This window comes from Pogonomyrmex barbatus, unplaced genomic scaffold (genome assembly GCF_055798465.1).
Source record: "Pogonomyrmex barbatus isolate J1 unplaced genomic scaffold, ASM5579846v1 scaffold9, whole genome shotgun sequence".
NCBI lineage: Eukaryota > Metazoa > Arthropoda > Insecta > Hymenoptera > Formicidae > Pogonomyrmex > Pogonomyrmex barbatus.
The window spans coordinates 3,602,501-3,620,883 of record NW_028297193.1 but is presented as its reverse complement, the minus strand read 5'-3'; the positions used below and the strand labels follow the sequence as shown (position 1 = coordinate 3,620,883).

Below are 18,383 nucleotides of genomic sequence, written 5' to 3'. Positions count from 1 at the left end.
GTTTAATAAGAATTCTCACAGTTGAAATTAAAAGTCAGACTTATATCAATTTATCATTCCCACTTTTAAATATATAAGATAAAAAAGTAAATATTAAAAAATTAATTCCAGAAACAATCAATTAAAAATTCATAGTATTATAAATTTACAGTATTTAATCCCGTACGATATGATGCATACGCTACGATTTGGGATATTAGTTTAACAAAAGTCTTTATAACATCGTCAATCCTCTAATTTTTTCTGAAGAAATCGAAGAGTCGAAGCGTTAAAGGAGTCGCACACTTTGCGAATAAAAATTGCAATGCTATTCCCGTTCAGTGGCTAGAAATAATTCATCGGGCCATCGTTCCGATTTTTCCGAGGTTCCATTGAGAGTTAGTGATCTTTCCGTCACCGGCTGGTTTGTAAGTTCGTTTTGTCGCGGCGCTATGTGTCTTCTTGTTATCACACCGTGACAATTCCAGGCGATTGCATTTCTTCCGCTTGTAACCGACATCGGAACGCAATCCTACTGGCTGGCGCTCGGAGGCGGTCCGACGCGAAACTGGGTTGCACTACTTCGGCTGCGAGACTAACGGCCGACAGCGACGGCCCAGGCAAAGAGCGGCGTTTTGCAGAGCTTGTGCATGTGTATTCGTGTCCCGGGGGAGAAGGATGAACGAAGAGGGTGATGGTGGAACTCGGTCATCGCATCGTTGCACGCGCCTATCGGGTGTCGTCGCCGATTAATCGGGTTACCGGGGTTGATGCGATACACTCGCGTTCACATTTTCAAACCCCTGTCGGATTATCGCGACGTTATCGGGCACGAAGGTCCTGACATGGTTTTTTTTTTATTCACGCTAAAGGCAGAATATGAAAAAAAAAATGTATGTGCACGCATTATTACATTGCGTCAATGTAATCAATAATATCATATTGATTATGCAATATTAAACACATATAACATTATTTATCTTTATGAAGAGTATATGCGTTGTGTATTAACAAGACATCTATTATCGAAAAAAAAAAAATATAGTAATCTTAATAATCTCAAAGAATTTTATCTCAAGATTTTTTTTTCCTCAAAGGAAAATTATTTCTTCAAAGATTCCAATTTTATAGCTACCCAAGCCATAAAAATACACGCGAGTTAATATTTTTAAATAAGTTTTATCTTATTTTTAAATCTTATGCAATATAAAATGCCTTTCTTCATGAAATTACATTGCACTTCAACAACGACGACGGAAGACTGGCGATCTTTTAAAATGCGATTTAATGCGTGATGACTTGCTGCAAACATTTTTGGGGCTTTTGTCGGTCTTTTATCTGCGTCCACGAAACTTTCTACGTTCTACTAGAATAGACCGAGTTCGCTTCTCGTTTTTTCGTGCAGCAGGAATGCTGTTCGCGAAGCGGACGGGGCTTTTAAGACCGCCCATTCTCGCGAGGTCGCGGCAAAGAGGAGCGGCGGCACCTCGTTAACGGCCGGAACCTGTTTCACCGAAAAGGGCGTCTTCCTCGTCTTTTCGCAGGAGTACGTGAATCGATACCACGGCCAGAAGATGGGCGCCTTGGAGCCACACGTGTTCGCCCTGGCGGAGGCGGCGTACAAGTCTCTGCAAGACACCGTGAGCAATCAGTCCTGTGTAATATCGGGCGAGAGCGGGGCTGGCAAGACCGAGACCACTAAGTTCATCCTGCAATACCTGTGCTCGGTTACCAGCAACGTCGACACGTGGGTAGAGCAGCAAATTCTGGAGGCCAATACCATCCTCGAGGCATTCGGTAATCGTCCGTTAATAACATTCCGTCCCAAAATTAACACGTAACCGCGCGCGCAAACTCACACCCACTTCCAGAATATCCTATTTTACACGATTTATTCGAAGATGTTTGCCCAAAAATCTCTATCTCGATCCGTATTATTAAAATAAAATAGATTAGAAATTAATCTAGTAGCAACTGATTGCTACGATAAGATAATTTCTCAATTATTATGATGAAACTTGAGTGATTAGAGAGTATAATAAACGTAACCAATAGTTACATACGAAGAATAAGTTATGATATTGTTGATCTTCAGAACAGATTAACAGAATACAAGATGTGCTAAATTTGCGAAGCTATTTTTAAGTATGTTTATAATCTTAAATAAATATGCCGAAAATTGAGTATGTTACATATTATAATATTTAATTAAGCTTAATATATAATTATGAAAATTATCAATATTTTCATTGATGTAAAGTTAATTTTCAAGAATTTGTGTATAGAAAAATGATTTAACATAAGATAAATTCGATGTATGTTACTTTATATATATAAAACTATCAAATACTAAGAAAAAGATAAAATTGAGTTGAGGGTTTTTTCAAACAAGTTATATCTGTCAGAGTTAAATTTTATCGCGTCGCGATAATAGACAGTTAAACAAGAATCGGCATTCCAACCAAACAGAGATAAATAGAGACAATAAAGTGGATCCTAATCGTTTGGAGGTAAATAATCGCGATTAATTACTCGAAGTTGGATGTGGTAAATAAGAAATGTTAAATGCGATCGGTCGAGGAAAAGAAATAAATTATGAAGAAGAAAGTATTATGAATAAAACACTTATTGTCATTTAATTTGCATGAATGAGGCTTTTTCTATTTTTGAAATTATTGATCTTCGTGACAATATTTTGCGTCTAAATGAACCTAAAAAAAAATTAGATTCTCTATATTGACCATTCAAATTGAGATATTTCTAATAAATGTTTACCTAAAATGTGTATTATAAGAAAAAAAAAACTGCTTTTAATACGATAATAGATCTGTGAGATTTTTTTGGTATTTTTAAAAGATTTAATTCGTGAGATTTTTCTAATTAAGTTCGGGGCGAACTTAAGAACTTAATTAACGAGAGCTATTTTTTATCGTGCAAAAACAGGCAACGCAAAAACCGTGCGGAACGACAACAGCTCGCGCTTTGGCAAGTTTATGCAGGTATGCTTCGACAACAAGTGGATGATCAAGGGATGCATCATCCAAGACTACCTGCTGGAGCAGAGTCGCATCACCTTTCAGAGCCCCGGGGAGCGCAATTACCACGTGTTCTATCAGCTGGTCGAGGCCGGCACGAGGGACAAGGAATTCGCGGAGCAATATAAGCTAAGACCGGCCAGCCACTACAAATATCTCAATCAGTCCGGCTGCGTGAAGATCGACGGAATTTCCGACTCTAAAAAGCTCGACGCTCTCAGGCTCGCCTTCAATGTGCTTCAGGTATTTTCCTCTCGAGAAAGAGCATTCGCACGGCATTACTCGTATTATTATCAAATAATTATTATCCGCTTGCGTGCAGATCGCACCGGAAATGTGCGAAGGCATCTTCCGGGTCCTATCGGCCATCCTGTGGCTCGGAAATTTAAACTTCGAGGACGTCGACGGCGAGAGATGCGAGTTGTCGAAGGAGGATAGGAACATAGTTGACACGGTGGCGCCGTTGTTGGGCCTTCAGGTGGAGGATCTCACCAAGGTGGTGTTGATACGACAGATAAACGTTCGCGGTAATATCACGGAGATCCCGTTGAAGGTGCAGGAGGCTCGGGAGAACAGGCACGCAATGGCAAAGGCACTCTATTCCCGCACCTTCGCTTGGCTCATCAACCACATCAATAACTGCACAAATCCGGGTCAAGATATTTCGCGGTTCCTCGGAGTTCTTGACATCTTCGGATTCGAGAACTTCACGCTGAACAGCTTCGAGCAGCTCTGCATCAACTACACGAACGAGAAGCTGCACAAATTTTTCAATCACTACGTCTTCGCGTTGGAGCAAGAACTCGTAAGCTTAATCTAATCTGTTTAAAATTTTCACGTGAACGAGCAATTTGAACACTAATCTTAACACGAGTCTTAACAATCTTAAGTTGTCTGTTCGAATTTAAAAGTATATTAAAAAAACTCGACTAACTAAGATCTAAAATATTTTCGCTATTTTCTCTTATATTTTTTTCTAATATCCATATTTAAATTATTTAAATTCGAACGTCTTCTACTTCGAAGTGTTCAAAGTAGTTCCATAACGCAATTTGTTCTTTTCTGAATCTTAAAATTTTAAATTTTATCTTTTTAAATTTTATATTTATAAACCTTCGTATTATCATATTTATTTTCTGTATAAAAAAATGAATGGATGTATGTTTAGTATCATCAAGAGGAAATCCAGTATTCTCACATTACATTCACGGATAACACCATGTGCCTGGAGCTGATTGAGAAGCCCCCGCGATGTGTTCTTAAATTACTCACTGAGCAGTGCCATATGCCGAAAGGTTCGGATTTAGCTTACCTGACGAACTTGCACGCTGAATTTGAGAGCCACCCATGCTACGTCAAGGGAGATGACCGTCGGAAATGGGAAAAAGAGTTCGGGGTTAAGCACTACGCCGGCTGCGTGACGTACACCGTCGAAGGTTTCGTTGACAAGAACCGGGATGTACAGCAGGATGTATTCTTTGATTTCATGTCGAGAAGCACCAATGAATTCGTGCAGGAAATCAGCGTTTATCAGGATCTATTGGGGTGTACTGTAGCGCGCGCGACCGGAGGCACAACCACCACGATGTCTCGGGGAACGTCCAAGGGCAAGCCAACCCTCTGCGACTCATTTCGACATCAGTTGCAGGCTCTAGTAGACGTGTTGCAGGCGACGACGCCGTGGTACGCGCGTTGTATCAAACCAAATATGGAGAAGATGGCCAATCATTATGACGAGAAGCTCGTTATGGATCAGCTTAAGTATCTCGGTATGCTTGACATTATACGCATACGTAAGGAGGGCTTCCCGATACACATGTCGTTCCATGATTTCGTCGCGAGATATCGCTGCTTGGACAAAGGCCGATCCTCGCTCTCCTGCAATGAGAAGGAGGCGGTTAGATCTTTGATCGCTAGACAAGGTATACCGCAAACCGAATGGCAAATTGGCCGGACGAAGGTGTTCCTGCGAAGCTACGTGCATGAACCTCTGGAGGATTCCAGAAACCAGATAATAACGAGGAATGCCATTGTGATACAGAAGGTTTGGCGAGGACACGTCAAACGGCGAGGTACGATTCGTATTTTCTTTTGTATATCTTTATATATCCGGAGTTTGAAGATCTTTTATAAACTTTATGTTGCTATTGTCATAAGCAAAGATTTATTTGGAATAATTAATATGATATTATTTCTTTTTGACAATTATAATTGTAAATATTATAATTGTAAATATATTATAATTGTAATATATTATAATTGTTATTCTTTGTTCTAACAGAGTATAAGCGCCTAAGGGAAGCGGCACTGAAAGTGCAGCATGCATATCGTGGTTGGAAGCTGCGAATAATGTTCATCAGGAAGCGCAGAGCCGCCATAGTGATCCAAAGTCATTTGCGAGGTGTCTTCGCAAGAGAAGTGGCCGCGGCTCTACGAGAAATGCGACGAGTTGACGAAGAAATGAGAAAGAGGGAACGACTAGAGGAGGAACGAAGGCTGATGGAGGACAAGAAGGCGTTAGAGGAGAGCCAGAGGTATGTGAGACCAATTCTGTTAGAATTTTTTAACTTCCGTGAACCGACTTTGCTTACGACAATAGTGGTAATCTTGGTGCGAGATAGCCGATGGATCCGATTAATTATGCGTGCCACTCGATTGTATGCGTTAATCGTTTCCGTTTGTGTTCCTTTTATAGCGCGCAGTACGATGGTATTGCCGAGATGGAATCTGGGTAAGTTCAAGACGGAAAAGATCGTGTGACGTGTATGACGGCATGCACTCGTTGCATGCTAAGTAATTATTGCGTGTACCTTAAACGTATGCAAGCGTTATCGTTTCCTTGTTTGATATACGCGGGCATGGTTTTATATTAAACACTGTTTGTGTTGACATATTAACGCTATATCATAGAAAATTACACGTTTGTAATTGAAGAAGTTGGATAGAAGAATAATATAAAGCGCACGAAAATTCGCGCACGAAGATATAAATGTTATAAAAATATAAAACATCATAATTTTTGGGTATTCAGATTAATTGTAGTATTATAACTAGTTAAATTATTATATACTATGTAGTTGAAGTTTATTTTTTACTTATATCTTTTTATTGAAATCACTTATCTTTCAGCGTTTAAATTCACCCAAAGCATTAATTTTCGATTTCTGTTGCAACTTATCGAATGTCTCTTACACGAAATTTATTTTGCTCGTAACACCAGCAACTGCTTCTTTAATTGATAATAAGTAATGCATTCAATGTAATGTTTTCAAATTTGCAGGAAAGTGCAAGAAGAAATAGCCGCGCTGTCGCAGATGGCCGAGCAGATGAATTCAAAAATGGCTACCTCGGATTTGCAATCGGTAGATCTTGACAATCTATTCTCTTTCCTTTCCGACGTACAATCAACCAAGAGCAATCAAATTATTGAGGAGATCGGGGAACAGATGGACGAATTAGTGGAAGATCTTGATGTAGAATTGGAGACTGTTATTCAACAAGAGATGGAATTAAATGCCAAGGCTGCCGAGTCGAAAGTCACTTCTCCTATTAACGGACAGGAAATGCAATCTCCGCAGCAGCAGCAGCAGCAGCAGCAGCAGCAGCAACAGCAGCAACAGCAGCAACAGCAGCAACAGCAGCGGGTACCATGCGCAAATAATTTGAGCAGCAGCAAACTTGGACAACCGAGTCTTCCGGAACCAACGGAACCGCCACCACCACCGCCACCTCCAGCACCACCCTTAGTTATGAATGGCGATTCGTCCAGTGACAATGGCGAACCAATTTACGAGTCGGTGTTGCCACGAGAAGCGAACGATCCTGACAGTCCGATCGTCAACGGTGGCAGTCCGGGTCAGATGATGAATGGTGAGGCTTGCGCATCGCCGCCTCCGCCGGTACCAGGTGGCAAGATGACCGGAAAGGAAATCGCTGGTAGTCCGCCATCTAGACCAGAATCCAGGAGCTCGGGTCATCCTCACCATCACCACCATCATCATCAGGCAATACCCCAGGCGCAGCAGAATGGTCATGATCAGCCGCAGCCGCAACCGCAGGCGACGCAGCAGCCAGTTGAACGTGAACAACGGCGCAAATGTCGCGTAGAGCGCAAACTGCAAGAGCTCGAGGACAAGAAGGAACAAGAGAACGAGGCAACTTATCATGACATCGTAGAGTTCGCGCAGAACTACTTCAACAGTCACGAACGTTCGCCGGAGGGTACCATAATGGCCACGCTGACAAGAAAGTCGCGCGGCAAGAGCATCGAGTTCATTCCGAAATACGAGATGGTCACATACTACAAAGGATCCAGCATCCCGAACTCGCATATTCATATGTACGATCCCGATAACGTGAATGTTGCGTGTTCCGTGTTCAGGGTATGTATCTGCATTAATTATATTAAAAATTTTAAGAAAAGAATAATTGTTTCTTATAATTAAAATGTAATTCACGAATAATTTAAAGACGATCCTTTTAAAATCCTTCGATTTATTCATCCTCTGTCTTTTTATCATATGAGTAAAATACATTAAATTAATTTCATTTTGCAATCTTTAAATTTTGCAATATTGTGACACGATACAATATCTTTGTGGTTGGAATTATTTCAACATTAGACAAATTATAAAAAATATTTTTATTCTTTCCTTGCGATTTAAATATAATTTTTTGTTGTATAATGTATATTACGTCTGATTATATATACACATTATATTATTCTCTTTTTTAGGACTTGTGTAAGTATATTCGCGGCGAAATGAAGCTGGATCAGGAGATAGCCACGATTCAGGGCATTATTGCTTATGGAATTGAGCGGGAAGAGCTAAGAGATGAAATTTATGTGCAATGTATGCGCCAAGCAACGAATAATCCTAATGCCGAGTGGGCGGAACGTGTGTGGCTGTTGTTATGCCTAGCAATCGTCGCTTTTCAACCAAGCAAGCTGCTCTACAAGTACTTTGTTTCCTTTTTGAGGAAAAATCTCGCTCTCGAAGGCAAGCTGAGGCAATATGTGCAATGGTGCGTGGATAATTGCAAGAACACCAAGGTATCCTGCAGGCAACATCCACCGTCCACGGTAGAGATTGCTGCCATGAGACGATTAGGAACTATAGTATGCAGATTCTTCTTCTTGGATGGAAGAACGAAAGCGATCGACGTGCATCCGACTGACACAGCTGCTGATGCCGTCGCTAAACTGGGAGAAAAGTTGGGTCTTCGATCGCTGGAAGGTTGGGCCATTTATCAGAGTAGACCGGATGGAGAAGAACACGTGCGAGCTCACGATTATCTATACGATGTAATTGCTGCATGGGAAATGTAAGATACATAATTATTTTTTCATGTAATAATTATATAATATATTGTAATGTATAATATAGATATTATATCGTATAACAATTACATTAAAAAACATATAATAATTAATATACATTATTGTATTATAATAATTATACATTTACAATTAATATATACTAACATTCTTAACTACAGGAAGCAATGCAAATTGAATACTGCACAATCGACATTCTCAACGTTGCGACGCGGCAACAATACTACTTTGGGTAGCGGTGACAATCGTTTCGTCTTCAAACGAAGACTATTCCGTAATCCAAGAGAAATTTCACAGGACCCTGTGGAAGTTAATATGCTGTACGCACAAGCAGTCTACAATGTTGTAAAGGTGAGAGAGAACGTGTAATAATTCATTATAACATTTTGTTTCTGAAAGATTTTATTCTTATCATTGCCTGTCCTTTTTTTAGTGTGATGATTTCCCGGTATCTGAAAAAGTAGCGTTGCAATTGGCAGGATTGCAAGCGCAGGTGTCCCTCGGTGATCCTAAGGATAATGACAGATTGGATTATTACAGCGAAGTGGACAGTTTCCTGCCCTACAGGATTAGTCGAGCTCGCGGCGATGATGTTTGGGTGCCGATTATAGCACAAGCACATCGACAATACGGTGCTGGACGCAAGGAACTTGCTGCCAAAGTCCTATATCTGTCCTGCGTGATGCAATACCCTCTTTACGGCACAACGATGTTTAATGTGACTTACCGCGGGTACTGGTCCTATGGCAATCAGCTGATTCTCGGCATCAACTGTGACGGTTTAATGTTAATCAAGCCGGACGACAAATTCGTTTTATCCGAGTATCGTTACCAGGATGTCGAGAGCATTATGTTGGATCCGAGTGACTCGTTCATCACGCTGTCGCTGTTACGACACAATCCTGACAGTTCGCATAAATGTTTTGTTTTCGAGACTCCGCAGAAAAACGAGATAGGTAGTCTAATCGTCAGCTATTGCTCGGCGCTTGCGGGTTGGATCACGGAGAACGAGGTACCCACGAAAAAGCTCAAGTGTATCACCAACGAGGATCGTATCCGGCTTTATCACAATTTGGTCAATTGTCGGCGAACTTTAGTCGACTCAGAGATTCTCAGGAAACCACAAGATTCCGGCGGTGGTTTCCTCCGGAATACACTCCGGAGATTGTCGAAGCACCGGATAGAAAAACTGAGACAGGAACACGGAAGTGCCGATCATGGCGAGACTTACAAGGGTTTCCCTTATGCTTATTGGGCATTTAGCAGGCAACAAATACCGCAAAGTTTATCAAAACTGCCCGATCCCGATGAACAAGTATCTCTGAGTATCTTCCAATTGATCCTAACGTATGCAGGACTTGGTCAGAATGGGGATACGGTGCGTAGGGTTGAGGATGAGCATGTGAATCTCATACAAACCGTGATGGAACGTTGCATACGGAAAGAAAATCTATTGGGCGAGTTGTACCTCCAATTAATCAAGCAAACAACCGATCACCCTGATCCTAATAATCGTGTCAATCTCCGACATTGGGCATTACTTTCACTCGCGTGCTCCGTGATTCTGCCACCTCAGAAAACTATACGCAAGTACTTGATCGCACATCTAAAGCGATGCGCTAGTGATTATGTTACCGAGGAAGGCAAATATGCGAGGTTCGCAGAGAAGTGCCTTTATAAGACTCAGGGCACTCGCAGACGGCAATGGCCGCCAAGTCGCGAGGAGATCATGTGCACCATTAATCGTCGACCAATTTACGCGAGATTCCATTTTATGGACGGTCAATATCATGCTGTCGAGTTTCATCCATCTGCAACTGCCAGGGATGTTATGGAGATCATAAAAGTAAAAATAGGACTCGAAGAAACTGCCATGGGTATATTCGATATTTTTATTTTTTTTATTTTATTATTATGTATATTTTATTATTTTGTATCTTCCCAAATTATTATCATTTTACATGTATTTAAAAAAATTTTTTTTTTCTCTTCAGTGAACTTCTCACCATAAAGATGTAATTCCAGAGCTTTAATTAAATTTTAAATTGCGAAATTTAGAAAGATTTACATTTATTTAAAATCTAAATTTATTTGATTGATTTTATTGCTATGTTTAATATTTTATCAGGTTATGCAATTTATGAAGTATTGGGGCCGACCGAACGATCACTGATTCCCGAGGAGAAGATAGCTGATGTCATGTCCAAGTGGGAGCGATATAGGGCATCACAGCAGAATCAACAAAGCGCACAACGCAAGCATGCGCATCACTTTTTCTTGTTTAAGAAACACTTGTTCCTAGATCAATACATGAATCTGGACGATCCCGTGGAAAAGGAGCTGTTATATCATCAAGTACTGCATGATTTGCGAGCCGATCGATTCCCCATTACTGAAAAAGAAGCTGTGAGTACTATTGCAACTTCTCTGCGCTTAATTTCCACAATTTAAGATAAGGAAAAAAGATCAGGAGCTATGTGTGTGTGTGTGTGTGTGTGTGTGTGTGTGTGTGTGTGTGTGTGCGCGCGTGCGTGCGTGCGTGCGTGCGTGCGTGCGTGTGTGTGTGTGTGTGTGTGTGTGTGTGTGTGTGTGTGTGTGTGTGTGTGTGTGTGTGTGTGGTGTGTGTATTTTAATCCTGATCTTTTTTCCTTATCTTAAATTGTGGAAATTAAGAATATATATATATATATATATATTTATAGATATATATTTTATATATATATAAAATTATATAAAAAACAGAAAATTTTTTAATAATTCAGTTTGAAATGGAATTATATGATTCCTTACATACTTAATTTAATTCTTTAATTATTCTATACATAAAAGATAAAAATAAAGTATCAAAAAATTAATAATTTATGAGATGTCAAACTATTTGTCTTGCTTTTTTCTTGTGTAATATTTAATTTCCATTTTTATTTCACTTTGTGAAATTTAATATCTACTTCTTATATATATATAATTATATATATATAATTATTATATAATTATTTTTTTTGTATAATATATTTATTTTGTATAATATTATTGTTTGCAATTACCATTTTCAGATGATGCTGACAGCTTTGCAAGCGCAATTAGAATTGGGCGATTGTATAGATACCATATCGGAACAGGATTATCGAACGATATCGAGTCACTGCCTATCATCGAGACTGGTGCCGTGCCTGTGCGTGGATGGCGTACGCCAGCACCATCAATCCCTGCGCGGGATGACGCCGCCGGAGGCGAAGAAGGCTTTTCTAAATTTGATCCAGTCGTGGCCGTTGCACCGCGCGACGATCTTCGACGTGATGCAATCGTTCACTTCAAATTGGCCTCGCGTACTCTGGCTGGCTGTCGATCAGCAGGGTCTACATCTTTTAGAACATCGTTCCAGGAACGCGCTATGCACTTACGAATATAACAGTATTCTAAGTTATACACCTGCCGTTAATTGCTTGATGATCATTACCGGTACGGATAAGAAACAGAGCAAAGTCATTCTCACCACATCGCAGGTAATGTGATCATCCAAATAATCAAATGCAAATGTGAAAATATTTAACTTAAACTTTGAAAATTCTCCAATTTTCCAGGCATTTTTTTCAAGTTTTCGTAGCAGGATTAAAGTATTCGATGAAATAATATTTCTGAAAAATTAAAACATTAAATAAAAGAAGAAGATTATCGTTTTGTGAACGATAATATAAAATAAAAATTATAAAACATATATAAATATAAAGCATTATTATTTAAATGTTGAGGAAAAGATATAATATCTTTTATAAGAAAACATAAATTATTCGAGAATTTAAACAACAAAATTCTCATATAGTGTTTAAAATACTATTTTATCTTTCAGGCTCATCAGATAGCGAATCTGATTCGGGAATATATGGAAGTGCTTCAGTCACCGCCGGAAATACCGAGGCGGGACTCAACAATGGCTCAACAATTGGCTGCGCAACAACAGCAGCAACAACAACATCAGCAACCGCCTGCGAGTCTGTCGACGTCTACGGCTGGCGGGCGAAAATCTCGGCCCGCTTCGATGTTACATAGAGGTGCTCCGGTAATACAATCGCAGGCTAGTTAGAATGATTAAGTGACTCTCCTCGCGGAAGCTAAAGACGAAGATTTTCTTCAACCTGGTACCTATCAAGTTCTCGTTATTGGGCACCGTACGTTCCATTACCAAGTGCCATAAATTCGAGATTATGCACACGATGCCGTATAGCGGTAGTGTCTATTTTATAAGAAATATGCATATACACAGTAATTCTAATTTTCAAATGGCGCTTCGTATTGTCCACCGCGCGATGAAGCGTCTCCTCTATATAACTATCTTAGCAATTTACTCCGAGATTAAAATAACGTAGGATAACGTTTAGTATCAGGTTGTGGCGATAAGAACGACTTATATTTAAATGCGACACGTGCGATTTAATATGCTAAATGCGACTCTAAATAACTCGATATAACTTTCGCGTATATAAACTCAGACAATGTAACGTACGAGATGTCTTTAGAAATATTGAGAAGACTCGATCTTTCAGACTCAATCTTTCAAGCACCGTTCGTAAGGAGCCGTATTTAGCAATAAAATGCGATGTTAGATAGGAATACGAATATACGGGGCGAAATCTTAAATTGATTATGCTTTTTTTCGGCCAGGCCTATCGGAACGATGATGAATCGTCGTACGAAGATGGCACTAGAGCTTAGGAATACTTATTTCTTCCACTATTTATTGGATTAGCTTAGATCTCGAAAGAAAAACGTCAAAGACTAGATTTAGTCTCCGCGAATTTAGCCGATTTAGGGAGATGAGTGATAAATAACTGCCATTAGAAGAGTTATTGACCGTCGGAAAAGTTGCCGAGGACTTTTCTACTTCTATTATGACCGTTATCATTGTTGCCTTTTTTACGAGCGACCGCCGCCACATTTTTTGATAAGGATTTTTGCAACAGGATTTTTGAAATATTAACGCGAAAGCTATACGGCGATATTTAATGTTTAACTAATTATTCCGTATACATCGTTAATTCCAATCGACAGTGTTATACCTCTCCGGCATATCAGTTAATATCAACTGAAGAGTGATTAAGAAGCTGCGCAATTACCTATGAAGCGACCAAAAAATGCAATCTTCCGAGCGTAAATTAACGTTTGACTGAATATTACCTATTAGTATTGATGTTAATTCCTCTATATATACAATCAGATTTGAAACACGACGATACAATGGCAGCCAATACTTCATAATAATATATTATAGATTCACAATAAAAGAATCTATACAGATTATTCAATGGAAATAATTAACGTATGAGGAGAAAAACAAATTTATTGAAATATTCGTACTTGAGAAATTGATTTTATTCTAAAAATTTTTGATCACTGCTGTTTCTGAAATTGGAAATCGCAATTCTGTAATCGTCAGAAAATTGTTTTTTAAACCGATTTATTAATGTTTATAACATATTTAACGACGCGTTTTTTGCAAAAGTTATATACCAAATAATTACGTCTTTAAACGATGTACAATATACAAGTCGCAAAATCCAATGATTAGGATTCACTTCTTTTGTATTGATTTTTTAGATTCAAGTAACGATATCGATTTTTAAATTAGCTATTTTATATTATTATTATTAATATTATTATTTCAATCGATTCGTATATTAATTTCGAAATCAATTTGTTCAATCATAATGCTTAATTGAATCGACTTTACATATTAAATTCAGAATTATATATTTTTTAACTCTAATGTATAGAGTGACAAGTTGGTGTGCGATAAACGTAAACAAATTGACTGATCTTCGTTCTTCAGACAATCCTTCCGATATCGACTTTTCTTCATATAAAGTTAATTCTATTACTATCTAAATTATAAAAAAAGAACAATGTAAGAGAAAACTTGTTCACTATATATCCGCGGTTTGACACGGTCGCATTTGTCAAAAAATATATCACAAAATTACATCCAATTTACTAACTTTAGTTAATTTTATTAATCCAAGAGATGAAATTCGCTCGTATGTAAATATATGAGAAACGTTTCACTATAAACCGATAATAAGTTTCGATAAATATCTTTTTGGTATTTAATGATATTTAATGGTATTTAATGATTTTTGTCAGAATCATTATATGAAATCGATAATTTTATTAATTTTATATTTACCTGCGATTTTCGCGAGAAAACATGTACTTACGTATATAAACGTTTCAATATACTTTCAATTTTATTCTTTGTATCTATTTCAAAAAGAATTGAAAGAAAAAAGTAAACTATATTTCGAATTTAATTTATTTCACGTTAGATCAGTACTGATTTTATTAGATACTTGAGTTATGATTTTAGCAGATTTAATTTTAAAATATATGAACTCATGTATAATTAAATAATTTAAAGATATATAGTATATATCAAGAAACTGAGTTTGGTGAAAGCAATTCTCGAATATTCTCAGGAATGTTGTAGAGAAGCACTGTTTTATCGCGATGAAAACGCGAGGAAGATGATTGTTTTGTTAGTTATCGTTTCCACTTGAAAGTTTGGCGGAACCTCGACGTGTGCAGAGACAAACTGTGATCCACTTTGGAAGTCTTTAATCTTCGAGAGCCGTTTAAACCGAGTGAGACTATGCTTCATGTTATTATACGGTATACATGACGCTCGTATGAGTGGATGTGGCAAGAGAATACGAAATTTAAAAGATATCTGAGGGACATCTTTAAAGATTTTATCACTTTACTTTTCAGATACGTAGGCAACGTAATAGTGTCACGACAGATGTATAAGAATTTAAGTTCTAAGAGAAGATAGTTTTTAAATTTAATTTTTTTCTTCTTAAATTTCTTAATTTTTAGACATCTCTTAGACGTCCTTTAGATATGTTTTAAATACGTTGCATTTTAAACATGTGTGTATGTGTGTGAGAACGTGATTAATTATAAGGACGATGCGCGCATGCATGCATGTTATTTAAGTGATGGCGCCTGCCACACATAGCTTCAAGCGAAATAAGTTATTGGTTGACAATGTTATATTGAAAAAAAAAAAATATATATATATATGTATATATATATATATATATATATATATACATACATATATATATATACATATTATATATATATATATATATATATATATATATATATATATATGAAAACAATGACGCTGTGTGTATATAAATATATAACTATATATAGACATATAAGATCGTAAACGCTGTGCACACGAGCGTTTCAAAATGGCCGCACAATAGCGAATGGAGAACCAACGCGTAACGTCATTGCTGTAAGTGCAAGGGACATTCGCGCCTACGTATTATATAAAAAATATACATACGTATTATATATATATATATATATCAATGAATAAATAAATAAATATATATATATATTTATCTATTATTATTCTATTATTATTCTATTATATCGAGAAATAATTAAATATATGTATATATACTATATATAATAAAACAATGTATATATTTCATATTTTATATAATACTTATGTGTATTATATAAAAAAATATATATACATGTTATATATGTATATATAAATTTTAATATAATGTATTAAATATATTGATATATTAAATTAAATTAATATTTATATAAAGTTGAATAATATTAATATATATATATGTATATATTATATTAATATTATCTAATTAATATATATATATACACAAAAAATATAAGTGATACAATTAGATTTGAATTGAAGATAAGAAATGACAGAAGAAAAAATATGTGTAGAAAAGATACGATAGTGTATTAAAGTTTATGTCAATAGCCTCATTTTTTTTTAAAGCAAGAGTGTACTAGGGAGATACGTAATGATAGAAATTATTTCAAATGCAATTATTTTTCATGCAAATTAATTTATTTGCAAATTAATACATGAAATTAATAAAGGATATCGCGTAGGCGATACAGAGGATTGAACGAGGACATGGTTATTCTTTGTCTTTGCTTTTATATTTGAGACACCTTAGACAACAATCAGACAAATAACAATCAGACAAATATTCTTTCAGGCAATTGCCCGTGTAATTATTTGTGCGACACGAGCGACAATTCAACTCAGATGCTAGTATATATTTCATATTTTTCTTTATTATAGCATATATATAAATCTATATATATATATATATAAATATATATGTATACATATATATATATACATATATACACATATATATATGTATATATACATATACATATATATAATATGAATATATACACATCTTTGTTTTCGTCTAATTCTACTTTGTGACCAGCTTCGTGACCACAGCACCGAGAAAACCAAATCAAGACAGCAAAGACAGAGACAATAATTTTGTGCATCCGCGTATGTGTTTTTTTTCATTTATATTAAATAATCGCCAGAATAATAAAACAATAATAATTGTAATAAAAAAAATGACAATAACGGTAACACTAGCAATAGTTAGCGAGTAATGGAACAGTAACAATGATAACGATCGAGTATGACGATAAATAATCATCTATTTGCATCGACAATCGTTAAGGAGGGTAGTTTTATAACATCTTTCTCTTAAGTGTTAAGAGCCGAAATAGAAACAAACAAATGCAATATGCAAATCTCAACATTTTGGACATGCTCTTCCCGTTCGTATCGTTCATTGCGATTTTTTTCTCCGTCGCTCTTGTTCATTCGTCTTTGTATTTTTACACACCTTCTCTCTATTTCTCATCGAATGCTCGACTCGATATATTGAATCATCACGTCAGAATAGAATGGGTTTTCTATATAGGACGCGTATAATCGATTGTGGTACAATTCATATATATATATATATATATATATATATATATATATCTCAATTTTATAAAATACATAGTGTATGCCTGTGTATGTACATATGTATACATATATATGTAATGCGTAAAACATATATGTATGTATAAGTATGTACATAACACACACGCACATACATACACACACACACACACACACACACACACACACACACACACACACACACACACACGCACATACACACACACACACACCATACACGCACATACACACATACGCACGGCATACACTACATACTATGTTAATTATACTGATATGTTAATATATAATTTTACCCCACCATTTTTTTTTTGGGTCTGCTAGGTTTAATTAGCTCACATCTCTGTATCTCTAATAAAATTTGTACAGAAATGTGTGTATGCGTGTGTATCGCGCATGCGACGACACGTTTTTGTGTTCGCCGGCATTTCCTTTTGTTCTTCTTCTTTTTTTTTTTTCGTTTTGGCACTTGCAATTAAATTGCTGAGATTCTTCACGGACACGTAGAGAGAAGGACGGCGTGCGCTAAGAACAAGCAATTCATCGTTTCAAGCTATAATCCGTTATACAGATTCTAGAATTTGTATCTACAGGACGATGAATGGAACAGGAAAAACAGGTATCTCGTGCACCGGGTCTCTCTAACAGTAGCCTCGTTATGTCTCTATATCAATCAGAAAACATCAAAAGCATCAATGCACGCGACTCAGCCCTCATCTTAGATTTCTCCCTTTCTCTTTCTAAAGAAATTCTCTTTGAAAGCCAGCCGGTTTGCTACAAATCACTTTGTCCATCATTGCCGTAAACTACAACAGCCACTTCACTGAGATTCGCGAAATAATAAAACATACAAAAATAATTTCACGATTTGTGAATTGATCCTTCGATCGCCAGTCCGTGACGTTACATAAATCGAATATGCAATCTATTTTGTTTTGTGTGTGTGTGTGTGTGTGTGTGTGTGTGTAGGTGTATGTGTTTTTGTATACGGCCTCATATTCTCTCCGATTTGTATCTGTATTTGTGAACGTATGCTATATAAGAATGTTGCTAAAATTTCTCGCGAGATCGTAACGAGGATTGTTACGATATCACGCGAAACTTTATCGATAGGAATGCTCGTGTTTGATTCGCATCGGAGGAAATGCATCGGCCTTCAGCACCAGATAATAAAAGATTCATAAACTAACGTTAATAT

General features: G+C 36.9%; 2 protein-coding genes across 6 annotated transcripts in view; one reads left to right on the top strand and one right to left on the bottom strand.

Annotated features, from left to right (window-relative positions):
• Nucleotides 1-16,314, top strand: part of Myo81F (unconventional myosin 81F) — a 35,121-nt gene extending 18,807 nt beyond the window's left edge. Inside the window, exons 4-16 of one of the 2 annotated variants that reach the window (XM_089084513.1) lie at nucleotides 1,524-1,776; nucleotides 2,923-3,257; nucleotides 3,337-3,819; nucleotides 4,183-5,086; nucleotides 5,296-5,548; nucleotides 5,710-5,745; nucleotides 6,295-7,396; nucleotides 7,750-8,339; nucleotides 8,514-8,703; nucleotides 8,786-10,229; nucleotides 10,481-10,758; nucleotides 11,406-11,855; nucleotides 12,200-16,314. In XM_089084513.1, coding sequence (XP_088940639.1) covers nucleotides 1,524-1,776; nucleotides 2,923-3,257; nucleotides 3,337-3,819; nucleotides 4,183-5,086; nucleotides 5,296-5,548; nucleotides 5,710-5,745; nucleotides 6,295-7,396; nucleotides 7,750-8,339; nucleotides 8,514-8,703; nucleotides 8,786-10,229; nucleotides 10,481-10,758; nucleotides 11,406-11,855; nucleotides 12,200-12,433 — 6,552 coding nt within the window. In that variant the 3' untranslated portion in view covers nucleotides 12,434-16,314. The other variant, XM_089084514.1, reaches the window with a different exon arrangement.
• Nucleotides 16,315-18,127: 1,813 nt separating this feature from the next.
• Nucleotides 18,128-18,383, bottom strand: part of Pkc98E (Protein kinase C) — an 18,593-nt gene continuing 18,337 nt past the window's right edge. For all 4 annotated transcript variants that reach the window (XM_011640923.3, XM_011640922.3, XM_089084516.1 and 1 more), the window contains one exon: nucleotides 18,128-18,383. This exon is cut by the window's right edge. The gene's annotated coding sequence lies outside the window, so the exon portion shown is untranslated.